Below are 26,981 nucleotides of genomic sequence, written 5' to 3'. Positions count from 1 at the left end.
TACTTGAGCTTTTCTGCCTTTATCTATTGAGAGATTCCTGCTACACTTAAATCACATAGTCTTGGCCTCTACAGCTTCCGATCCACTAAGTTTGTGGTACTGCCATGAATCCCAAAGGGAGAGTAGGTTCTCTAAAGGATGGAGGTCAGTCTCAGATACCAGCTTACCCCCATTTCCTTGTTTTTTTCAGGACACCTGACTGATAGTGAATGTAATCAGAAACTCCCATCCAAGAAAGGGTCACTGATAGAGCGCAAGAGGAGCTCTGGCCGGGTCAGAAGGAAAGGCGATGAGCTTCAGGCCTCAGGATACCACAGTGAAGGCAAGCCCCCCTGCATAGTTTCTCTTTCTTTACTCACTCTGTCACACTCACACTCCAACTGTGGCTTCTCCTGTCTGCTCAAAGGCCTTTCATTCTTTTTTGACTCTGGGGTCTGGGTGCCCGTGATGACTTTAAACATTTACAGTTGTTTCATCCTTTGTGTTTTTAGGAGAAACACTGAAAGAGAAGCAGGCTCCTAGGAATGCCTCCAAATCATCCAGCAGCACCAACAGGCTAAGGGATTTTAAAGAGACATTCAGCAATATTATCCATAACAGACCATCCCTGGTTTCTCAGACCAACCTAGGATCTCCCTATGGGGGGAGGGGAGGAGACCAGACTGACAAAAAACCTCCTCGGAACCTGCCTTTACACTCTCGTGACTGGGAAGTAGAGAGTACCAGCAGTGAGTCAAAATCCAGTTCTTCTAGCAAGTATCGTCCAACATGGAGACCCAAACGGGAGTCTCTCAATATTGACAGTATCTTTAGTAAGGAAAAAAGGAAGCACGCTGGCTATACGCAGCTTAGCCCCTTTTCTGAGGATTCAGGTAAGGAGATAATTAGGGAAGAATTGAGCTTTTGAATAAAGTTGATTTTTGTATTTTTAAAAAAACCTGGGTTTTCTGGTAGACTTGGCAAGGTGCATTTTTACCTTGAAGGGTAAAAATTTTACCCTCATGGGTCGCCTTTTGGGGATATGAGTTCAGTGAATGAGTAGCTAGAGGGAAGGGTTAGTTATATCTTGATTTGAGGCAGATGCTAAATCTACCTCCTTTTCCATACTTGTTCTTTCATTGAGATAGCTAAAGAATTTACACCAGACGAATTAAGCAAGCCACCTGCTTACGACATTAAGACTGGCGGACCAAGACCCCAGTACAAGATCTGGGGCCCATTACGGCCAGGCTGTCACCTTTTAGAGCAGCACCCTCGCCTAATCCAGCGAATGGAATCTGGCTATGAGAGCAGTGAGAGGAACAGCAGCAGCCCTGTCAGCCTGGATGCAGCCCTGCCTGAGAGCTCGAATGTCTGCAGGTATTGTTTGGCCTTTGAATAGCTACATTGTCCCTTGCAGAAATGTGAGCCAGCAAGAGGCTTTTAAACTCAGACAAGTGAAGAGATGGACTTTATTACCATCTTGTGGGCAAGCAAAATGTGCTCGATCAACTTTCTATGGCAACAGTACCCTCTGCTGGGAGAAGCAGCAAAGACATTTGAGAAAGGAGAGGCAACTTTTAAAGTATTATATATAAAATAATTGTTTAGTAAATAACTTTTTTTTTTTTTTTTTTTTTGCGGTATGCGGGCCTGTCACTGTTGTGGCCTCTCCCGTTGCGGAGCACAGGCTCCGGACGCACAGGCTCAGCGGCCATGGCTCACGGGCCCAGCCACTCCGCGGCATGTGGGATCTTCCTGGACCGGGGCACGAACCCGCGTCCCCTGCATTGGCAGGCGGACTCCCAACCACTGCGCCACCAGGGAAGCCCAGTAAATAACTTTTATTGAAAGAATGAGTTAGTGAACCAAAACTTACATAGTTATACAATCAGAGAGAAAACCCAATTTTTATTTATTCTTGCCTTTTATATTAGGCTTTTTTATTTAAGATCACTGGGGATTCTGTGTCTTACGAAGCCAGTGATATTCATAATTCCATAAGATAATGATGACAGTTTAATAGTGGTCATTGCACCCTGTCCATAGGGCCCATTTGCTTTATAACTTTCAGATCTCCATATATTGTTTTTACTGAGTTGCCTCAGAGACAAGTTTCCTAACAGTATATAGCTTTGAAAGGAGTGATATCTTCTGTAAGAGTGATAACTGTATCCTCATACTTTCCCACTGCTCTTCCCTGACATCAGACCCTGTTTAGTTTTACACATGAGAAGATGCTACAAAAGTATAAGAAAGAGGAATCCAATCCATATGAGAGCATTTGTTTATTAATTCATTAAATAAGTTTTGTGCCAGACACTGCTAGATGTACAAAATGTGAATGAGGTGAGATAAGATGGGGGAACGAGTCGGTATTTCAATTTTCAGAAGTAGTTTTGCAGGTATTTTAATTATATTAGTTCGATGTTTGGGGTTTTTGTTGTAGTTTTTGGAGGGAATTTAGTCCTAGGAATGTTGCTAGTTATCTGCCTTCTGATGCTTTCACTAGACTGGTTTCTGTTTTGAAGGGATACAAGTGCTAAGAGATCAGCTGGGTTGGCCCCTTCCTGGCGTCACATCCCAAAGTCTCACAGTAGTAGCATCCTGGAGGCAGACTCCACAGTATCCAGGAGTGGCTGGACAAAGAATCAGCCCCTCTCAGGTAAGCGCAAGGACGTTGGATTTGGAGAACTGGATTTTACTGCCAGTTCTATTTGGGAAACAGCCTAACCTGAGCACATTTGAAATTAGAGGACAATTGTACTTTGTTCCATCAGAATGTAAATGTGAAGACGTTTGATCTGCTCCATCTCTGGATTTATCTTTTTTTTTTGTTGTTGTTCTCTATCATGGCTTGCCTGCTTGCTCCTTTCCACCTTGGAGAGAGCCCTGGAGGGAGCAAGAAGGAACAGAAATATGGTGAACAGTATCAGTAGCACCTGCTTTCTTCAGAAGAATAACTCCTAGGGCTTTCCTTGGTATAGAGGCATTCTTGTGGGAACGGATTTTTTATTGTTTAGTATTATGAATTGAGATAACAAAGGGGACATGTAGGCTATGGGCAAAACTGGGAAATAAGCAGGTCAGAACTCCCCTTGCCCCTGCCTCTATATCCTGTCTAGTATCCCTGCTTTGTTTTTCCTTCTTGAATGTGCCTGTCCCTCCTTCTCAAAACAAGCTTTAAAGGAATGATCTAACTCTTTTACACTAGATGTATGTGACTGAGAATAGTTTAAAGTATGCTTTCTCTAAGAGAAACTAGCATTTTAACAAGTCAAAGCCTGAAGATAAAGGGATATTGGAATTTCAGGTATGAGACACCAAGCATAGACATTTGAGGTAGTCTTAGGTTTTATATCCTTTTTACATTCTTCTCACAGCACACATATATACTTACAGTGCGTATTCAAATAAGTAAAATAAATCCTTTACTTACTCACAGCTGAAAATTGAGGTAGTAACTATGTAGTCTCCCGAACATAGAGACTTTTTGTGATGCTTGAAGGAAGGTGGTGAGTATTCAGTATTGTTTAGTTGGCTGAGGAGTTCTGGGGTCCATTCGTCTAACTTAGAAATCAACCTTCTCTGAAAGATGTGTTTCATCCCTTTTTTTTCTGTATGTTAGATCAGTTGGGAGTAGGGTGTGTGGGCAGAAGCCTAACTATGGTCTGGTTTAATGAGCTTCTGAATATAGATATGTGGCCAGCTCACTAGGGAGACCAGGACAGAATATTATGTGCCAACCTGTAGAGATGACACCAGGAACATTACTAGTCTGACCACCAGTTCTCTTAATGGCCACTGAAAGTTCTTAAAGGTGGCTGGAAGGGTGATATGCAGCAGAAATAAAAAGGCATGAACACTTTTAGGTGTGAGTGCCATAGGTTGCTAACATCTGGCAGAGCAGAACAATGCCTGTAGAAGCAGATATCTCTGAAATCCTGGGCTAGAGTAGGTTATAGTGAGAAATCCATGGAAGAGATTCATTCTTCCTAATGAAATTATAGGTTTGGTTTATTTCCCACATTTTAATTTATCTCATATTGACTAACATTGCTTTGAGAAACTTGTGCTCTTCCATGAGCCTGTTCCCCCTTCTGTTTCCTTCGACAGCCAATAGTTTTTCAGCACACTAAAGACTGAGTCTCATGATTTCACTGATAGCCCTAATTCTAGATTAGCTGGATAGAATTCACCAACTGGATTCCTCAACTGGTAAAAGATATTTGGCAAGGAGTTAGAATAAATTCCTCACACACCAAACACCCCACCATCCTCTTTGTATAGTAAACCCTATTTTTTTTATCTGGTGACACTGACCACCCTTTTAAAACATTACAGAAGTAAATGTTAGCCCAACAATTCAGTAACTTGCCCATTGCCTCTTCAAACTGAAGGAACCACTGTTATCATTATGGCATGTATCTTCCTACATCTCTTTCTGTGCTTTCTATTCTATGTACAAGTACATAGATAAGTTTTTTTATTTATACATCTTTATTGGGGTATAATTGCTTCACAATGCTGTGTTAGTTTCTGTTGTACAACAAAGTGAATCAGCCATATGCATACATATATCCCCATATCCCCTCCCTTTTGAGCCTCCCTCCCACCCTCCCTATCCTACCTCTCTAGGTCATCGCAAATCACCGAGCTGATTTCCCTGTGCTATGCTGCTGCTTCCCACTAGCTATCTATTTTACATTTGGTAGTGTATATATGTCCATGCCACTCTCTCACTTCGTCCCAGCTTACCCTTCCCCCTCCCTATATCCTCAAGTCCATTCTGTAGTAGGTCTGCGTCTTTATTCCTGTCCTGCTACTAGGTTCATCAGTACCATTTTTTTAGATTCCATATACATGCGTTCACATATGGTATTTGTTTTTCTCTTTCTGACTTACTTCACTCTGTATGACAAACTCTAGGTCCATCCACCTCGCTACAAATAATTCAATTTCGTTTCTTTCTATGGCAGCGTAATATTCCATTGTATATATGTGTCACATCTTCTTTATCCATTCATCTGTCAATGGACATTTAGGTTGCTTCCATATCCTGACTGTAGTAAATAGTGCTGCAGTGAACTTTGTGGTACATGTCTCTTTTTGAATTATGGTTTTCTCAGGGTATATGCCCAGTAGTGGGATTGCTGGGTCATATGATAGTTCTATTTTTAGTTTTTTTAAGGAACCTCCATACTGTTCTCCATAGTGGCTGTATCAATTTGCATTTCCACCAACAGTGCAGGAGGGTTCCCTTTTCACCACACCCTCCTCTCCAGCTTTATTGTTTCTCTCTCTCTCTCTCTCTCTCTCTCTCTCTCTCTATATATATATATATATATTTTTTTTTTTTTTTGCGGTATGCAGGCCTCTCACTGTTGTGGCCTCTCCCGTTGCGGAGCACAGACTCCGGACGCGCAGGCTCAGCAGCCATGGCTCACGGGCCCAGCCGCTCTGCGGCATGTGGGATCTTCCCAGACAGGGGCACGAACCCGTGTCCCCTGCTTTGGCAGTTGGACTCTCAACCACTGCGCCACCAGGGAAGCCCTCTATATTTTTTGATAATGGCCATTCTGACTGGTATGAGGTGATATCTCATTGTAGTTTTGATTTGCATTTCTCTAATAATTAGTGATGTTGAGCATCTTTTCATGTGCCTCTCAGCCATCTGTATGTCTCCTTTGGTGAAATGTCTGTTTAGGTCTTCTGCGCATTTTTAATTGGGTTGTTTGTTTTTTTGATATTGAGCTCCATGAGCTGTTTGTATATTTTGGAGATTAATCCTTTGTCAGTTGCTTCGTTTGCAAATATTTTCTCCCATTCTGAGGGTTGACTTTTCATCTTGTTTATGGTTCCCTTTGCTGTGCAAAAGCTTTTAAGTTTCATTAGGTCCCATTTGTTTGTTTTTGTTTTTAGTTTCATTATTCTAGGAGGTCGGTCAAAAAAGATCTTGCTGTGGTTCATGTCAAAGAGTGTTTTTCCTGTGTTTTCCTGTAAGAGTTTTATAGTGTCTGGTCTTACATTTAGGTCTTTAATCCATTTGGAGTTTATTTTTGTGTATGGTGTTAGGTAGTGTTCTAATTCCATTCGTTTACATGTAGCTGTCCAGTTTTCCCAGCACCACTTATTGAAGAGGCTGTCTTTTCTTCATTGTATTTTCTTGCCTCCTTTGTCATAAATTAGGTGACCACATGTGCGTGGGTTTATCTCTGGGCTTTGTATCCTGTTGCATTGATCTGTATTTCTGTTTTTGTGCCAGTACCATACCATCTTGATTACTGTAGCTTTGTAGAATAGTTTGAAGTCAAGGAGCCTGATTCCTCCAACTCCATTTTTCTTTCTCAAGATTGCTTTGTCTATTCAGGGTCTTTTGTGCTTCCATACAAATTGTGCAATTTTTTGTTCTAGTTCTGTGAAAAATGCCATTGTAGTTTGATAGAGATTGCATTGAATCTGTAGATTGCTTTGGGTAGTATAGTCATTTTCACTATGTTGATTCTTCCAATCCAAGAACATGGTGTATTTCTCCATCGGTTTATGTCATCTTTGATTTCTTTCATCAGTGTTTTATAGTTTTCTACATACAGGTCTTTTGCCTCCTTAGGTAGGTTTATACCTAGTTATTTTATTGTTTTTGTTGCAGTGGTAAATGGGATTGTTTCCTTAATTTCTCTTTCTGATTTTTCGTTGTTAGTGTATAGGAATGCCAGAGATTTCTGTGCATTAATTTTGTATCCTGCAACCTTACCAAATTCATTGATTAGTTCTAGTAGTTTTCCGGTGGCATCTTTAGGGTTTTCTATGTATAGTATCATGTCATCTGCAAACAGTGACAGTTTTACTTCTTCTTTTCCAATTTGTATTCCTTTTATTTCTTTTTCTTCTCTGATTGCTGTGGCTAGGACTTCCAAAACTATGTTGAATAAGAGTGGTAAGAGTGGACATCCTTGTCTTGTTTCTGATCTTAGTGGAAATGAGTATGATGTTTGCTGTGGGTTTGTCATATATGGCCTTTATTATGTTGAGGTAGTTTCCCTCTATGCCCATTTTCTGGGGAGTTTTTATCATAAATAGGTGTTGAATTTTGTAAAAAGCTTTTTCTGCATCTATTGAGATGATCATATGGTTTTTATTCCTTAATTTGTTAATATGGTGTATCACATTGAATGATTTGCGTATATTGAAAAATCCTTGCATTCCTGGGATAAATTCCACTTGATCATGGTTGATGATCATTTTAATATGTTGTTGGATTCTGTTTGCTAGTATTTTGTTCAGTATTTTTGCATCTATGTTCATCAGTGATATTGGTCTATAATTTTCTTTTATTGTGATATCTTTTTCTGGTTTTGGTATCAGGGTGATGGTGGCTTTGTAGAACGAATTTGGGAGTGTTCCTCCCTCTGCAGTTGTTTGGAAGAGTTTGAGAAGGATGGGTATTAGCTCTTCTCTAAATGTTTGATAGAATTCACCTGTGAAGACATCTGGTCCTGGACTTTTGTTTGTTGGAAGATTTTTAATTACAGTTTCAATTTCATTACTTGTGATAGGTCTGTTTATATTTTCTAATTCTTCTTGGTTCAGTCTGGAAAATTGTACCTTTCCAAGAATTTGTCCATTTCTTCATGGTTGTCCATTTTATTGGCATATAGTTGTTTGTAGTAGTCTCTTATAATCCTTTGTATTTCTGTGGTGTCAAGTTATGATTTTTCCTTTTTCATTTCTAATTTTATTGATCTGCATCCTTTCCCTTTTTTCTTGATGAGTCTGGCTAATGGTGTATCAATTTTATCTTCTCAAAGAACCAACTTTTAGTTTTATTGATCTTTGCTATTGTTTTCTTCATCTCTATTTCATTTATTTCTTCTCTGATCTTTATGATTTCCTTCCTTCTACTGACTTTGGGTTTTCTTTGTTCTTCTTTCTCTAGTTGCTTTAGGTGTAGGGTTAGATTGTTTATTTGAGATTTTTCTTGTTTCGTGAGGTGAGATTGAATTGCTGTAAACTTCCCTCTTAGAACTGCTTTTGCTGTATCCCATAGGTTTTGGGTTATTGTGTTTTCATTGTCATTTGTTTCTATGTATTTTTAATTTCTTCTTTGATTCTTCAGTGATCTCTTGGTTATTTAGTAGCATGCTGTTTAGCCTCCATGTATTTGTGTTTTTTACAGTTTTTTTCTGTAATTGATTTCCAATCTCATAGCATTGTGGTCAAAAAAGATGCTTGGTACGATTTCAGTTTTCTTAAATTTTCCGAGGCTTGATTTGTGACCCAAGATGTGACCTATCCTGGAGAATGTTCAGTGTGCACTTGAGAAGAAAGTGTATTCTTCCACTTTCAGGTGGAATCTTCTATAAATATCAATTAAATCTATCTGGTCTATTGTGTCATTTAAAGCTTGTGTTTCCTTATTTATTTTCTGTTTGGATGATCTGTCCATTGGTGTAAGTGGGGTGTTAAAGTCCCCTACTAGTATTGTGTTACTGTCGATTTCCCCATTCATGGTTGTTAGCATTTGCCTTTTGTATTGAGGTGCTCCTATGTTGGGTGCATAAACATTTATAATTGTTATATCTTCTTCTTGGATTGATCCCTTGATCATTATGTAGTGTCCTTCCTTATCTCTTGTAACAGTCTTTCTTTTAAAGTCTATTTTATCTGATACAAGTATTGCTACTCTAGCTTTCTTTTGATTTCCATTTGCATGGAATATCTTTTTCCATCCCTTCACTTTTAGTCTGTATGTGTCCCTGAGTCTGAAGTGGGTCTCTTGTAGACAGCTCATAATGGGTCTTGTTTTTGTATCCATTCATCCAGTCTGTGTCTTTTGGTGGGGGCATTTAATCCATTTACATTGAAGGTTATTATCGATATGTATGTTCCTATTACCATTTTCTTAATTGTTTTGAGTTTGTTTTATGGGTCTTTTTCTTCTCTTGTGTTTCCTGCCTAGAGAAGTTTCCTTTAGCATTTGTTGTAAAGCTGGTTTGGTGGTGCTGAATTCTCTTGGCTTTTGGTTGTCTGAAAAGCTTTTGATTTCTCCCTTGAATCTGAATGAGATCCTTGCTGGGTAATCTTGGTTGTAGGTTATTCTCTTTTATCACTTTAAGTATATCCTGCCACTCCCTTCTGGCCTGCAGAGTTTCTGCTGAAAAATCAGCTGAAAAATCCCTTATGGGGATTCCTTTGTATGTTATTTTTTGCTTTTCCCTTTCTGTTTTTAATATTTTTTCTTTGCATTTAGTTTTTGTTAGTTTGATTAATATGTGTCTTGGTGTGGTTCTCCTAGGGTTTATCTTGTATGTGACTCTCTGCAGTTCCTGGACTTCAGTGACTATTTCCTTTCCCATGTTAGGGAAGTTTTCCACTATAATCTCTTCAAAAATATTTTCTCAGACCCTTCTTTTTCTCTTTTTCTTCTGGGACCCCTACAATTCGAATGTTGGTACATTAAGTGTTGCTCCAGATGTCTCTGAGATTGTCTTCAATTCTTTTCATTCTTTTTCCTTTATTCTGCTCCTCAGCAGTTATTTCCACCATTCTGTCTTCCAGCTCACTTACTCGTTCTTCTGCCTCAGTTATTCTGTTATTGATTCCTTCTAGCGTATTTTTCATTTCACTTATTGTGTTGTTCACCTCTGTTTGTTTGTTCTTTAGTTCTTCTAGGTCTTTGTTAAATATTTCTTGTATTTTCTCAATCCGTGCCTCCATTCTATTTCTGAGATTCTGGATCACTTTACTATCATTACTCTGAATTTTTTTTCAGATAGATTGCCTATTTCCTCTTCATTTATTTGGTCTTGTAGGTTTTTACCTTGCTCCTTCATCTATGACATATTTTTTTGCTGGCTAATTTTTTTTTTTTATGAGTGGGATTGTGTTTCTGTCTTACTGGTTTTTTGGCCTGAGGCTTCCAGCACTGAAGTTTGTGGGCTCTTGGGTAGATCTGGGTCTTGGTGCTGAGTTGAGGACCTCTGGGAGACCTCACTCCGATGAATATTCCCTGGGGTCTGAGGTTCTCTGTTAGTCCAGTGGTTCGGATTTGGAGTTTCCACCACAGGAGCTTGGGCCCAGCCCCCGGTTTGTGAACCATGATGCCGCAAGCCGTGTGGGGTGGCAAAAAATAAAACAGAACAATAACAAAGAGTAAAAATAAAATTAGACTAGGAAACTAACAGATATGTTAGAAATAAAATGAAAATAAAAATATAGATGAAACAACAACCAGAAGGTAAAACAGAACCACAATAGTAAAAAAAGAGGAGGGGAAAAAAGAAAAAAAAAGGCAGAAAAGGCCTTGGCTGTGGGGGCAGGGCTTAGGCACAGGTGAGGTTTAGGTGGTGGGCGGGGCCTGTGCTTAGGACGCACAGGGCGGAAAAGGCCATGGGGGGGTGGGGCTTAAGCTCAACATAACAGTAGGGGTCCAGGCATGCCTCTGGTTTTGGGAGGTGGGGGACCCAGCCTGGGAGCCAGCAGGCTTCCCAGCCCAAGTGGGCAGGGCACACTCCCTCTGTGACTCTCCTGTTCCTCTGTCCTGGAGGGCCCCTCCATCCCACCTGCCTCTTCTGTTCTCCTCCAGCCTCCCTCATATGCCCCCAGAACCAGTGTAGTAGAAGGGGCCTTTTGAGGGTGTAGGACCGGGCCTGAGAGCTGGGCAAGTTTCCTGGGCCAATTGGGCAGGGGAAACACCAGGCATGCTCCCCCTGATCTGAGCCCCCGAGGCTCCCTCCAGACATGGAAACCCCTCCCTGCTCCCAGCTACCCCTTGGGGGCGCAGGTCCTGTCCTGCCTCCACTTCTCCTCCCCCACTTAGTCCCCCAATGTCCTACCGGGTCGCTTGGGGGTTCCTCCTGTCTCCTTGGGCATCGAGGTCCCCCACCAGCATCTGGCAGCTGCCCTAGTTGTCCATAGGTAAGTTTATTACTAGCATTTAAAAATAAATAAAAGGGAGTCATACTATAGATATTATTCTGTCACTTGATTTTTCACTTAATATATCATGGACATCCTTTTAGATCTGTTTCGTTCCATCTGTGAACACTGAAAAAATTAAATTTTTACTACTATCAATATTTTCCAAACTCATTAAAAAGGTGGTGGAAATTAAGAGGGAGAAATTGACTTGTTTGAAGCTTCCTGGTGAGTCACTGGTAGCACATGGTAGAGAATGCTCTCTAGTAGTTCAAAGCATAGATTATGAATTTAACCTATTTGACTTTAATTCAGCTTTACCGTTTGCCATTTTTGTTACCTTGGGTAAGTTATTTATCATCTTTGTGACTCAGTTTCTTCATTCTTAAAATGTGGGCAATTATATTATCTACCTCACATATTATTGTGAGAATTAAATAACATATGTAAAAGTGCTTACAGCTATGCCTGTCATGTAGTAAATACTCAACAAATGTTAGTTGTCATGTTGTTATTGTTGTTATAATGCACCCAATAAATATTATTATTATTCATGGCCTAGGTATCATCCTGAATCTGAAATGGAAAGCACTATGCAGATATGAACTCCAGACTGAAGCCAAGAGTTCCAAAGGAAAAGCAGTGCTGTGGCCATAAATACAGCAAGTGCTTAGTCTTGGTTATGGAAATGTGGCGACTTCTCTTCTCCCTTGCTTTTATTCCAGGTGGGGAGATATCTTCCAAAACTGAACTGGATGAATTGCAGGAAGAGGTGGCCAGAAGGGCCCAGGAACAGGAACTTCAAAGGAAACGAGAGAAGGAATTAGAGGCAGCTAAAGGGTTTAACCCTCATCCCAGCCGCTTCATGGACTTAGATGAACTGCAGAATCAGGGTAATTGTTGTGAGCATTAGGTTGTGGGTGATGGGGACAGAGAAAGCTGGGAGGAAAAAAGTATTCAAGCTCATAAATTCTGTCTTCTCTTTAGCCAAGTTATATTTTATCTTAATTCAGCCATTTCAGTGAGAGCTAGTTAAAGTAGGAGGTGACAGGCCTATTGGTTAGAGACAGGCACTGATTTGGGGCCCATTTATTAAAAGCTTGTAGATTGGAGATAGTATATTGTTCATGAAAAATATTTCTGATGAACAGCTATATAAGATGTAAATTAAACTACTCACAATTCAGAAACAGCAGAAAAAGGCAGTGAGTGAGCCACACTGACAGTGAGGGGAATTCTTCTCGCTCAGCAGAAATATGCCCTTGAGATTTCCTACCTGGAGCTTCAGGGAAGTGGATCTACCAAACAGGTTCTAAGAACACAGAGCCTGATTTCCTTTTGATCCTCTGATGATTCATATCCCAATCTCACACGATTTTCATGGACTTTATTTCAGCTTCTCCAGCTGCCCCACATTAGTTACTTTTTCTCCCTTCAATTGCTTTAGGACATCACTTTGTACCAGCAGAGACTAGCCTTCAAAATAAGAGTTCAAAAAGGCTGAGGTATCTATTTTAAATAGGCCCTGAAACCTATATCTGTGTTTTTCTATGAAATGAGTTTATTATTCAGAACCTCCAGATACAACAAATTGTGCTAAAGTAGTGTAAAGAATAGGAGCCGATGCTGTTTTGGGTGGCTGCTTTCTTTTGATCACTTCTTTCTTCTTATCAACTCTTAGGAAAACTTCCTGGGCTTATTTGGGGACTACTTTTCTCTTCTAATCCTACTGTCTTTTGATTCAAGGCAGTTGTTGCTTTATACTTTCCAAGGCATTGTTTTTTGTCTCCAAATTAGTTTACCATTCCTAATTTCTTAGATGTCCCTATGTTTCAATAGTTTTTTCTTCCTTTTTGTCCTTAAGCTATATCACATTGGTGTCTCAGGTTCATATTGCTTCTGAAAGAGGGGTCTTGTCATCTTCCTCCCTTGCCTTTCTCCCCGCTCTGTCAGTTGGGTAGTGCCTTAGAGTTGAGAGTGGATCCCTCTGGCTGTATTTCATTGTCAGTTCTCCGTACACTTTGGTTTAGAGCAAGGAATGGAGTGCTAAGATTCTAGAGGATAAGAATTAAAATTTAGTACAATCATTGACCAACTATATAGTTTGCCTATATCTCTGTAGAGAACTTTTTTTGTTTTAATTGCTCTAGCCACCACCTCTGATTATAAAGGTTGTATAGATTCAATTGATTTCAGATATAGTGAGAAAACTTCAGGCCTGAGTACCCACTACTCCAGGGACCATACCTCTAGCAGTGGAGTAGAACCCAAATGTCAAGATCTTCAGAACCAACTTGTTACTTCTACTTCCTTCTCATTGTTCTCCGAAGCCATTGGTGAATTAAGGAGTGAATGTTAGGGGTATGGAAGAGCTTTTCTTACCATGTACAGCTGGAGGTTAATGGAGGATAGGTGCATTATGGGAGAAATGATTTTTTTTTTCCTGTGAGCTTGTGAAAACTCACCATTAATCCCATTGTAGGTGAACTTGGGTTACAGGTTACTACTAATTTACGGTTATGAGTGAGTAAAAGGCAAGGGGATATATAAACTTGAGAATTCTTTTACAAAAGTTGCCCTTACAGTACTTTCTTGCTTTTCATGTGGCACTGTCCCTAGACTGTCCTGCACCTGCTTTGGCACACATTCACTTTCAGGGGAGGAAGCAACATCTTATGCTCACTGCAAGGGAAGGTGACTTTTTTACAGTAGGTTTGGTGAGCAAGGGCATGATAGAAGTAAATACTTAGCAGTGCTGATGAAAGGTATGTGTGTGCAAACCAAGAACAAGGGCATTTCCACTGGCCTGGTAGATACATTGAAGTTAGGAACCGTAGAACACCTGTGCCCAAGAGGGGTATTGATTTTCCAGGTGCAGGTGGTACAAAGAAAACTATGAATTATGTAGGAAAGAAGTGTTACAGATGGCTTTTCACAGAGTACTGAAGCCACTTTTGCCTTAACACAGCAGTGGAGGTCTTGGTGGAGATCTGGGGCGTTGAACACAGGTTGCCAAGATGTATCTTGTTGCACTGTAGAGAAGCATGTCAGTTCCAGGCATAAGAACCCACCCTTCTGTTATAGACAGTACTTTGTTCTTTCCTTGAGGGCCTCCCTTAGAGGTCTTGGAGTTGGAATATGTGGTGGACAATGACATGCCCCTCTTTCATGGCTTTGGTAAAGTCTCAGCTAAGGCAAAAATGGATGTCCTACGTGTTTCAGAGAATTCTTAATAGTAATGGTCAGTTGGAGTAAGGGTGGACCAGAGGCTCAGCAGCAATGATCTATGTGCACTGAAGGGAAAAAACAGCACATAGGAAAAGTTGGAACAGATTGTTATGAAAATGAAAAGTGCTGGCCCTTTCAGGGAGGAGTGACGGCTTTGAGAGGTCCCTACAAGAGGCAGATTCAGTGTTTGAAGAGTCGCTGCATCTGGAACAGAAGGGAGACTGTGCTGCCGCTTTGGCTCTCTGTAACGAAGCTATCTGTAAGTAACTTTAACCGCTATGGCTATGGCACTTTTCACTAACTTCACAATAGGTATTATTAGTGTCGTCACTCAGATAGGATAAAAACAGCTTTTAAGTCTCCTCACTGTCACTCCCCCAAACTGAGGCACTTTAGCTATCTTTTGCCCTTCAGATTTCTAAATGTGCTAGGCGTTGTCACTGTGGCCTATGGATATTTACTGGGAAAACCTCAGCAGAAGTCTACAAATGAACTATCCAGCCAGACCTACCTTCTAATCCCAAAATAAAGTTAGATCTCAGATGTGAGGTTAGTCTGCTCTTTCTCTAGTTACTGACTAGTGAGGTGGAGCTTAGGGCAGGAAGAAATGAATAAATTGACTGTGACTTCCCAGGCCTGTGACTTTGTATTGCATATTTGATTTTTTATGTTTCTCCCCTGCCTTCCTGTTATGCTGCACCATAAGGTTACAGCAAGGGACTAAGGCTTAGAATTTGTATCTGGTTCTTTAATGTGACCCACAAGAAACTGTGTTCTATAAAGACAGATGCAGGTTTGGATCTTATTTCTGCTGTTGGCCATCAGGAAGGGGGAGATGGGAGCAGAGAATGGAGACCAGAGTCGGACAGGTCAGTTGCAAAGGACAATGAGAGTGGCAACATCTAAGATGGAAGCACCAGTTTATCTTCCTGACTCATTTTAGTTTAGCTTTTTGTTTGTTTTTTAAATTTGAATTAACCTGTTTGGCCTCCATGGCTTCCATGAATGTTCCTTATAGCCAGAGGCAGCTCTGTGCCCTGGACAACATATGCATGGTCCACGCCTTGTATTCCTGCTGCATATTTTGAGTTTTACTGCATATCTTTGCTCATTTTTGGTTGAATTTTATTCTTTTTATTTTTGTTTGTATTTTTGTGTTCTGTTTCTGCTATATTTTCTTTTGCATTTTAGCTAAACTAAGACTTGCCCTGCATGGTGCCAGCTCTAGCACGCACAGCAGAGCCCTAGTCGATAAGAAGCTGCAAATCACTATTCGAAAAGCACGGAGCCTGCAGGATCGCATGCAGCAGCAGCAACCATCTCAGCCGCCGTCGCAGCCCTCAGCCTGCCTCCCCTCACAGAGGGGAGCCCTCCCTCAGCCAACAAGGTAGTGCCTGGGAACCATTGTAGTTTATGGACGCCAGGGGAGGAAGTGACCATGGGTGCTCCATAGCCAGCTCTCATTGTCTTGGCGACTCCAGGGGAGAGAGAAGAGTCCTCTGAAAAGATTTCTTCTCTCAGGTCAGACATACAATGAAAAGCTCATCCCACTGCTGGTCCTTTTCTTAATAGTTCCTAGAAAGATGCAGAGAATATAGCATAATAAATAGACCACTTGTCTATATTTCCTGTGGGTGAGTTTGTCTCTGGACTTGTGTAATAACATGACTATTAAATTTGTACATATTATGGTCTTAGACATGGCAATCTGAGTTACGTTTCACTTTGCAGTAGAAACCGTGTGATTTATTTTGGGATTTCAGTGCTTCCTGTCCCTCAAGGAAGTAGAGAAAGCAGTCTTCCTTGCTCTGATTGATCCGTTGAGAGGAGACACAAAGATTCCCTTTGTTTTGCTTCCCTATGGTCAGGAGTAGGAAAAAAGTCCCCATGGCCATTGGTGTAGTTTCCCCATTTTAGCCCTTGAAATTGGCTGTTACTGAGAATAGATAGATTTAAGTAAGAATTAATTTTGGCTGTTAACAAGCCTGAGTAGTTTTCAGAATATAAACATTATAAAAGAAGCTAACATTTTTTGAATATTTGCTCAGGCACTAAGCTAAACTCTTTTATGTTTTATCTAATTCTCACAATAACCTTAGGAGACAGGGATTACTATTTAGCAATGGTTTATAAATAAGAAAACTCAGGCTCAGAGAGGATGAGATAAGTAAGGTACCCAGGATTACTCAGCTAGTAAGTGGTAGAAGCATGGAATTCAAATCCAGGTCTGTTTGACTCCATTAGGCTTTCCTTATAAGTAATATCATATTCTTCAAAATGTTGTAAGGGTGATTGAATGACTATGCCCACAAAAGTTTATAGTGTATTATCATTCAAATTTAATGCTCATAGCTAGGATCTTCTTCTTTCTTCTTTTCTCCTATTGTTTACCCCATTCGCTGAATGCTAATTTGAGAATCTGATCAGAGATGTGTTTTGATTATAAGCAATTTAGGCAGCTAAACTCTTTTCAGAAAACTTCTGCCATTAGATGTATGTGAGTGATTGAGGTTTTATCTAAGTGCTTCTAGCCCTGAGTTCTTTAGGTCAGAAATACAAAACAATTAGTAAGAAATCTAACTGCAGTTAATCCCTACTTCCACTCCCAAATCTCAAGAGAGTCACAGCACATTACTTTGGGGAAATATCTCAGTAAACAAATACAACCAAATCCAGATTATAAAAATACATTTGAGGGCTTCCCTGGTGGCGCAGTGGTTGAGAGTCCGCCTGCCGATGCAGGGGACACGGGTTCGTGCCCCGGTCCGGGAAGATCCCACATGCCGCGGAGCGGCTGGGCCCGTGAGCCATGGCCGCTGAGCCTGCACATCCGGAGCCTCTGCTCCGCAACGGGAGAGGCCACAACAGTGAGAGGCCCGCGTACTACAAAAAGAAAAAAAAAAAAAAATTTGAAATGGTTGATTTTTATATTAATCCCAGGAGCCCAAATCATCCTGTACTCTGTAAATGTGGCCTTCCGGTTCTTTTGGCTGATCTGCCTCTCAGGACCCTAGGGATGAGTGATTTCTAGGCTTTGCTTACCTTCTATTGTCATTTGCATATGGCATGAGCAATTTTTGTTTTTGAATTTGTAAGTAGAATATGATTGGAATGGGACTTTACAGGGAATGAAGAATATTAGCAAGAGCTTTATTTACTATTACTGTGGGCAACTTTGATGAGGGTATTTAATAAAGAGAATTAATATTACCTGTTACTTAGGTGTGAGCCGACTATGTGCCTTCTCTTGTGAACCTCTGATCTGTTGACTCTACTTATGCTTGTCTTTCCATTTATTTTCACCATTACCTCTGTGAATAGCTAGAAATGGAAACCAAATGAACAGTTATTTTTGTAAGTGATCTTGTCAATTAAGACAGCTTATGACTGGCTCTCTCTATTTATTTCAGTGAACAGCCTATCCCGCTCCAAGTATTGTTAAGCCAGGAGGCCCAACTGGAACCCTACATGAATACAGAGTTTGGGGCCAGTTCTTTCATCTACTCATCCGCTTCCTGCCATGAGTCACACTCGCCATTATTCCCAGAGTCATCTGCCCTGTCTGCTCCACAGCACAATTCCTCTGGTGGGTCTGCCTCGAACCTTCTTACTTCTGTTGAGGTGGAGAGCATTGACCCCTCTGTGTTCCACAGGCAGGGCTTACATAAAACACCAGGGAGAACTGAGAAGAATTCTCATCATGGTTGGGAACCAGAGGGTGAGCTGCAAAGCTACAGGGGGGACAACAGCAGCTGTACAAGGTTCCCCCAACAAGGAGGAAGAGGCGCTGATCAAGAACAGCTATTTCAAGAAAAGAGGGATCCTGCTGACTCATCCCAGGTGATGCCTTGGCTACAGCCAACTGGAACAACCACCTCTGAGAGAGGAGATGCACACAGTCTAGGCTGTGGTCCTTCAAGTTCATCAGCTCAGCCCAGCCTTTCTCTGTACAGGGCCTGCCACTCCATAATGCCTGCTCCTTCCTCTTCTGTGCTTCACTCTCCTAATACCTTACAGAAAACTAACCAATGCCTCCAAACCCAAAGCCTCAAAACTTCATTGACTTCAAAAGTGGACGGAGGCAGCGAGGACCCCTATAGGCCAGAGTTTCCTACCGCAAAGGGGCTTGTCCGCTCTCTGGCAGAGCAGTTCCAGAGGATGCAGGGCACCTCCACAAGGGATGGTACAGGTTCCCAGGATAGAAGTTTGCCCAACAGTCTAAGGAAGGACTCTTCCCTTTCTGACTCAAAGCCTCCATTCCCACAGGGTCAAGGGAAAGGTCATTGGCCTTGGGCAAAACAACAACCCTCTGTGGATGGTAGGAACAGACTGCCTTCCTGGGGAGAGCCTGCTGATCATCCTTCTCTTGCCATGAACTCTGGGCTGCCTAATGGTGAAACTTCTAGGGGAGGACAGTCCAGGTTGGCAGAGTCAGGTATTTACCATGGGAAACCGTCTCAAGTGAGAGATGCTAGGCCTAAGGAGCTGGGCAGCAGTGTCAACTTGGGAACTTCCTTGCCTTTGGATTCCTGGTTGAATGTTACAAGGCTTTGTGATTCTCAGCGTGGGGTCCCTGGGCCAGGAATGAAGTCCTCCCCTCCTGATTCCCATACCTGTGTAACTTATCCAGAAAGAAACCACATCCTTTTGCATCCACATTGGAACCAAGACACAGAGCAGGAGACCTCAGAATTGGAGTCTCTCTACCAGGCCAGTCTTCAGGTTTCTCAGTCTGGCTCTTCTGGATGGGGGCAGCAGGAAGTGGCCTGGAACCCACTGAGCCAAACAGGTAAGAATGCAACCAGGGGCAGGGGGTGTGGGGGGGCATCGAAAAGCTGAAGGCAGGAAGATAAGATCAGAAGGGGGGTGGTGTTCTATGTAAATAATATCCTCAGCTTAGGAGGCAGCAGTAGAACTTCTGACTTTATTCATAAAGACTTCATGACAAGGGCTAGACATTTTTCTGGCTAGAGTGGAGAATGGGGGCAGGATCATCACTCACAAGCTAGTTCCCTCCTTCTAAAGAGACCAGTGAGTATTTGCCCAGGGCTGCTGAGTATGAATGCTAAGGAGTGGTTCCTAGGCCTTTGAGAGTGACTCAGCATGAGGTATGGGAGGCTGGGAGGAAAAGTCATTCTTCTATGGCTTAGGAACAAGCTCCAACTTGCAATGAGGATGTTCACGTTGAGCCAAGTCTCCAGTGTGGCATATCCAGATCGTACTGAACCAGCAATATCAAGACCTTCCCTGATCCGTTCAGGAACTACCAGGTTTAGAATTTTCAAGGTGGTATGCTTGTAGGGTACCTGTTCACCGACTCTGTGAGATTATGTTGTGTGAAGAGTGAAGTCTAATGTTAAATGCACAGCACAGAATTAGTTCTGTAAACTGAAGACATGAAGGATATTTATAACTTAAGATTGATGTACTTAAGAACTCCAAAGCCTGAACTATTGTTCTGTCTCCATCATTAACTGTCAGTAAAAATTTGGACAAGTCATTTAATATCCAAGTTTTTACTTATAAGATGAGAGAATTGGTTCAATGATTTTATTTTATTTTATTATTATTATTTTTTAAATTTATTTATTTATTTATTGTTTTTGCCTGCATTGGGTTTTTGTTGCTGCGCGTGGGCTTTTCTCTGATTGTGGAGAGCGGGGGCTACTCTTTGTTGCGGTGCGCAAGCTTCTCATTGTGGTACCTTCTCCTGTTGTGGAGCACGGGCTCTAGGCGCGTGGGCTTCAGTATTTGGGGCATGTGGGCTCAGTAGATGTGGCTCGCGGGCTCTAGAGCGCAGGCTCAGTAGTTGTGGTGCAATGACCCAGCTGCTCCGCGGCATGTGGCATCTTCCTGGACCAGGGCTCTTCCCAGACCGTGTCCTCTGCATTGGCAGGCAGATTCTCAACCACTGTGCCACCAGGGAAGCCCCAATGATTTTATTTTTTAAAGATACCTTCCAACTCTTTAAATGATATGTATGATTCTGTAAAATTAAACTCAGAAATTTATCTTCAGTTTAGGTGGTATAGTTCTTTGCATGCAGCCAACCAATATTTAATTATAGCCAAACAAGTGGTTATTGAAAATCTGCTATATTCCCAGGAGCATCAGAGTGGGGGATATCATATAAATATAAGATTTAATATTAAGATGTTTTTTAGCATCTCCACTCTAGTGTAAACTTTGCAATAACATTTATTAAGTGCTCCTTAGGTATTAATACATAGGACAGGGCAGTATGGGAAGATTACAAAGAATGAGGAAAAGTTGGAGTTTGCCTCAATTAGCTTCCTCTCTAATATAAGGGAGAAAGAATATACGAATGTCAAGTATTTTAAGAATCATAAACACATATAAAAATATATTGCAATTAAAACTGAACTAACCAATTGAATGTCAAACATTATATTACAAACAAAACAAAACAAACCTTATGTTACCCCAGATAGCAACATTTTTTATTGTAGATGGTTTTGAAAATATATAAAGTAACAAAAATCATTGATAACCCTGGCAGTAGTTTCATGAGTTTACTTCTGGCTTGGGGGTTGCTGCCCCCCACCTCTGGTTGACATACTTTTTTTTTTTCCAAATTTCCCCTAGTTTACTTTTTTTTTCTAATTAATTCTTATTGGAGTATAGTTGCTTTACAATGTTGTATTAGTTTCTACTGTACAGCAAAATTAATCAGCCATACATATACATATATCCCCTCCCTTCCGGACTTCCCTCCCATTCAGGTCATCACAGTGCACTAAGTAGAATTCCCTGTGTTATACAATATGTTCTCATTAGTTATCTATTTTATACATAGTATCAATAGTGTCGTGACATACTTTTTTTTAAATTGAAGTATAGTTGATTTACAAAGTTGTGTTAGTTTCAGGTGTACAGCAAAGTGATTTAGTTCATATATATATATATATATACATATATATGTGTGTGTGTGTATATATATATATATATATATTCTTTTTCAGATTTTTTCCATTATAGGTATTACAAAATATTGAATATAGTTCCCTGTGCCATGCAGAAGGTCCTTGTTGTTTATCTATTTTATATATAGTAGTGTGTATATGTTAATCCCAAACACCCATTTTATCCCTCCCCCTCTTTCCCCTTTGGTAACCATAAGTTTGTTTTCTATGTCTGTGAGTCTGTAGTATTTCTGTTTTGTAAATAAGTTCATTTGTGTCATTTTTTTAGATTCCACGTATAAGTGATATCGTATTATATTTGTCTTTCTCTGACTTACTTCACTTAATATAATAATCTCCATCTATATTGCTTCTGGTTTTGTTTTTTATGCATATATACTATATATTTATTTGTTTTGTTTTTACAAAAAGCTGGATTATAATATATGTATATAGTTTAGTCCCATGATTTCTTAACATTATATCCATAAGCATTTTCCCTTTGGAAAAAACTACTTTTAATGACTATAATATGCTGCATATAAATATACCATAATATATTCAACCATTCTACTGTGGTTGAATATTTAGGTTACTTAAAATTTTTTGATAATACAGCATTGTGATGAATATCCTTATACTTAAGAGTTTGGCCACATTTCTGATAAACTCCTTAGGATAAACTTTTTGAAGGGTAATAACTAGTTGAAGGTTATAAACTTTAAAGAATCTCTTGATACATACTGGCAAACTCAGGAAGATTATACTTCTGGTTTTTTTTGTTTGTTTGTTTGTTTTTTGCGGTAAGCGGGCCTCTCACTGTTGTGGCCCCTCCCATTGCGGAGCACAGGCTCCGGACGCGCAGGCTCAGCGGCCATGGCTCACCGGCCCAGCCTCTCCGCGGCATGGGGGATCTTCCCGGACTGGGGCGCGAACCCGTGTCCCTTGCATCGGCAGGCGGACTCTTAACCACTGCACCACCAGGGAAGCCCTATACTTCTGAAAACAGTATGAAAGCGTACCTAGCAACCATTAATTTTTACTTAATAGTGAACAAAAACTAATATAAAAAATCCAGTTAATGAATCAGTCCTCAAAATAACTTGTGAAACCAAACTAGGTTTTATTTTGGTTAGAGTCTCTTTTTTATTTTTATTTTATTTTTATTGTTTTTAGAGTCTCTTTTTTAAATTGAGTCTTTCAGAACTGACGTGGCAGAATAAAGAAGAGATCAGTGGAATAAATCAAGAAGTAGACGATGAAGGAAAATGCCAATTAGGATCCATATATGACAGAATATATCTTTAGGGGAGTCTTGCTTTATCTTATTGTAAAGCATTTATTAAGCACCAAATTACTTTTTTTCTCCAATTTTATTGATATAGTTGACAAATAACACTGTATAAGTTTAAGGTCTACAGTGTGATGGTTTGATACATGTATATATTGCAAAATGATTACCACAGCAAAGTTAGTTAACACAGCCATCACCATACCTAATTACAATATCTTTCTTTCTTTTTTTTGTGGTGAGAACATTTAAGATTTACTGTCTTAGCAACTTTCAGGTATATAGTAATACAATATTGTTAACCATAGTCACCATGCTATACATTAGATCCTCAGAACTTATTCATCTTACAAGTGGAAATGATGTGTGCCCTTTGATCAGCATCTCTATATTCCCCCCACCCCCTGGCTCCTGGCAGCTACCATTCCATTCTCTGTTTCTATGAGTTTGGCTTTTTTAAAGATTCCACATATAAGTGTGATCATATAGTATTTGTCTTTCTCTGTATGACTTATTGCTTTAAAAAAAAGAAAGCTTTATTGATATATAATTTATGTACTGGACAATTCACCTATTTAAAGTGTACAATTTAGTGGTTTTTTAGGATATTGACAGAGTTGTCCATCCATTACCACAATCAGTTAAAGTATTTTTTCATCACCCCCAAAAGAAATCCTGTACCCATTAGTATTCACTCCCCAGTAAACCTCTAATCTACTTTCTGCCTATAGATGACCTATTTTGGACATTTCATATAAATAGAATCATATAGAATGTGGTATTTTGCAACCAGATTAGTTTTGACATGACTATAGTTCCTAAAGGGTTATGTGAACACTGCCCTTGACCTATATTCTAAATTTCATAGTATTTTGAAGTTGCTCACACATCATCTTAAAAATTAAAAATAATGTTTTGTTATGGAAAACTTCAAATATATTCTAAAGTAAAGAGTAAATGCTATAATCACCCCCTTGTTCTTATCACTAACTTCCAAGATGATTATCTTGCCCAGTTATCAACCGATGGCTGATTTTGATTTAGGGACCCCTCCCCCGCCCCTGCCACTTTCCCTCCCCACTGGATTATTTTAAAGCAAATCCCAGACATTATATCATTTCCTCCATAAATAGTTTGGAATGTATCTCTAAGAAATAAAGACTCTTTTTTAAAACGCAGAACTATAATATTATTATACCTAAAAAATTAGCAATAATTTCTTAATATAATACAGTAACTAGCCAGTATTCAATTTTTTTCAATTGTCCCACAGGTGTCTTTTCACAGTTGGTTTATTTCGAATCAGAATCCAAACAAGATCCACACATTGCATTTTGTTGATGTGTCTCAAGGCTTCTTTTAAGCCTGTAAGATTCCTGTCTCTTTTTTCCCCTTGCCATTTATTTGTTGAAGAAATTTGGTCATTTGTCTTCCACGTTTTAGATTATATTCTAGGAGAGGTTTTTTTTTGTCATTTTGTTTTTAAAACATGTTCTCCTAAGACCCTCTTTTTCCCTATAACTTGGTACTTAGGGCTAGAAGGTTTGATTCTTGATTAAAATCAGGTTTACTTTTTAAAAATAAGAATATTTCATAGGTAGTACTTAGACTTCTTATATCATATCAAGAAGTACATAATGTCTGGTAGTCTTTCTTCTTGTTACTATTGATCAGTGAGTAGATGTCACCTTAATTCTATCAAATCGAGAAGTCCCCTCAACAGTACTCCTTACAGAAGGCCACCTCCACCTCTGTTTAAATATCTTTAAAGGAATCAGTGTCTACTCTCTTCAGGAGGTTCCAATGGCTACCTTCTTGTCTAGGTAGGAATCACACTTGACTTGATTAGAGGAGCACCAAATTCTAACCATTACAGCTGTAATTCTTAAATCTGGCTGTCCATCATAGTCACCTGAAGAATGGGTTTTTTTAAAAAAGGAAGAAAAATTTTATTATTATTATTTTTAAAATAAATTTATTTATTTTTGGCTGCGTTGGGTCTTCGTTGCTGTGCGCGGGCTTTCTCTAGTTGCAGTGAGCAGGGGCTATTCTTTGTTGCAGTGCGCGGGCTTCTCATTGCGATGACTTCTCTTGTTGCAGAGCATAGGCTCTAGGCACATGGGCTTCAGTAGTTGTGGCACGTAGGCTCAGTAGTTGTGGCTCACGGGCTCTAGAGCACAGGCTCAGTAGTTGTGGTGCAAGGGCTTAGTTGTTCCGTGGCATGTGGGATCTTCCTGGACCAGGGCTTGAACCTGTGTCCCCTGCATTGGCAGGCAGATTCTTAACCACTGCACTACCAGGGAAGCCCAGAATAATTTTATATAAATGGGATCATAGCACACATTTTATATTTATTTATTTATTTTATTTTATTTTATTTTTGACTGCGTCGGGTCTTAGTTGTGGCATGCAGGATCTTCCGTTGCGGCATATGTGCCCCTTGCTGCGCTGGGCAGGCTTCTCTGTAGTTGTGATGCACGGGCTCCAGAGCGTGCAGGCTCCAGAGCACGTGGGCTCAGTAGTTGTGGCACATGGGCTCTCTAGTTGTGGCCTGCATGCTCAGTAGTTACGGGGCATGGGCTTACTTGCCCCATGGCATGTGGGATCTTAGTTCCCTGACCAGGGATCGAACCCATGTCCCCTTCATTGTAAGGCAGATTCTTAACCACTAGACAGCCAGGGAAGTTCCTATGATGTTTTTACTACAGACAATTTTTGTTTCTCTCTCCTTCCCTCAAATCAATCCCTACCATTTATCCCCCACCACCTTCTCAGACAGTAGTCTAATGTGCATATTTCTGTATTTCTCAGTTCATATAATCCTATATAGACCTACATATATAGTGTTTTTTTTGTTTGGGGATAATATTACAGATTTTTTTCCTTTAACTCAACAATACTTGATGAAAATTCCTCTAAGTCATCTAGTTTAACTCAATTCATTCTTTTTAGTGGCTGGACAATATTTGATATTGAGGATACTGTAATGTATTTAGCCATTCTGCTATAGATGGGCATTACTTTATTTCTAGTTCTTGGCCACTACAAACAAGGCCGCAATAAACAGATAGTTTTGCTTCTTATTCCCAGGAGTAGAACTATTGGTTAAGAGGATAAATATATTTTCAGTCTTAATGGTTATCTCTAGATTGCTTTTTAGGAAAACTATAACATTTCACATTTCTTCCAACAATGTTTGAGGATATTCTCCCACACTTTTTGTGGAAACCTTTTAAAAATAAATATTCCCAGGCTCCAGCCAGAAAGATTCTGATTCAGTAGGTCTGCAGAGAGGTACACAAAGCTGTATTTTTTAAAAGTTCTAGATGAATCTGAGGTAGTATTGGAACCACTGCATTTAAGCACAAGGAAATATTGAAAATAACTGGCATTCTAGCTTAGTATATCAGCAATATCAGAATCAAAATAACAAATCAAGACATGAATTGGCAATAGACATATATATCAAATGTAGGTCAAGGATGTGTGCATTTTCAGAATGGAAGGCTTAATTAGTGGTATTGGGGTGAGCGCCTTGGGAGTCACATATCCAGTTTGGAACAGCTCATCTCTTAATAGTCTCGCAAGATTTTGAGGAAGAGATAAACATTTAGAATTTGTTTAGAATTTAAGTGAAGAAAAGAGAGAAGCTGGGGCTTCCCTGCTGGCACAGTGCTTGGGAGTCCGCCTGCCGAGGCAGGGAACACGGGTTCGTGCCCCGGTCCGGGAAGATCCCACATGCCGCGGAGCGGCTAGGCCTGTGAGCCATGGCCACTGAACCTGCGTGTCCGGAGCCTGTGCTCTGCCACGGGAGAGGCCACAACAGTGAGAGGCCCGTGTACAGGAAAAAAAAAAAAAAAGAGAAGCTAATGGGGGAAGTAAAAGAGCACTGCACATACAAAATGTTGCTGAAGAGCTCCTGCTCGTAGTATATAACTGGAAGTGTAAGTGCAGAGACTTGAGTTTTAATCCTGGTTAAACTACTTACTACTTGTCAGATCCTGGAACTCATTTTCCTGCTTTGTAAAATGAGTCGGTTTAATATGTGATTACTATGATAATTTTCAATTCCTAACCAGACTGGAGATAATAGTTCCTTTGTCATCACAGACACTCTAGAGAATCACTATATCAGATTATTTCCTCTGTATGTATTATAAGTCTTGGGCCCAAGGCTGACAGAAGCAAACCTGATTATATTTACTATTCAGCTATCTGTCCACAGAGCCCTTTCTCAACAAGGTTCTTCAAGGCCTGTGTTCTGAGATCCTTATGATCTTATAGGAAGCTATCCATATTCTGAAACTCCTGTTTCTACATTCCAGGAGCCCATCCTCCAGTGGATTCAGAGATGCATATTTGTTATTTAATGAAACAAGAATTCCTGAGTTTTGTGCTGCCAGGCTGAGTTTAGACTCCAGGAGAAGAGATGGCTTCAACTTGTATTTATGTTTTCCTCCTCAGGCTCTACAGATGGTGTAGGAAGGAGGTTGCGCTCAGCCCCTGGCCTTGATCTCTCAAAGACCCCAACAGCAGAAATAGAGCACAGTCTCCATGAAGCCAATACAGTGTCTACTTCTCAGGTAGCCACCTCAGGTGCTAAAGTTTTGGGCATGGGGTGATGTGTTGGGAAAGAATTATGG

The 26,981-nt window shown here is 40.3% G+C and overlaps 1 protein-coding gene across 1 annotated transcript in view; it reads left to right on the top strand.

Moving 5' to 3' along the window:
* The window catches only part of USP54 (ubiquitin specific peptidase 54), a 91,007-nt gene that overhangs the window by 55,920 nt on the left and 8,106 nt on the right, over nt 1-26,981 (top strand). The window contains exons 12-20 of the mRNA XM_060125323.1: nt 191-322; nt 492-872; nt 1,128-1,359; nt 2,511-2,644; nt 11,622-11,789; nt 14,264-14,383; nt 15,316-15,511; nt 17,535-18,913; nt 26,803-26,921. Coding sequence (XP_059981306.1) covers nt 191-322; nt 492-872; nt 1,128-1,359; nt 2,511-2,644; nt 11,622-11,789; nt 14,264-14,383; nt 15,316-15,511; nt 17,535-18,913; nt 26,803-26,921 — 2,861 coding nt within the window. The remainder of the gene's footprint in view (nt 1-190; nt 323-491; nt 873-1,127; nt 1,360-2,510; nt 2,645-11,621; nt 11,790-14,263; nt 14,384-15,315; nt 15,512-17,534; nt 18,914-26,802; nt 26,922-26,981) is intronic.

Source organism: Lagenorhynchus albirostris, chromosome 16, assembly GCF_949774975.1.
Source record: "Lagenorhynchus albirostris chromosome 16, mLagAlb1.1, whole genome shotgun sequence".
Taxonomy (NCBI): Eukaryota; Metazoa; Chordata; class Mammalia; order Artiodactyla; family Delphinidae; genus Lagenorhynchus; species Lagenorhynchus albirostris.
This window is presented reverse-complemented; position numbering and strand designations above follow the sequence as displayed.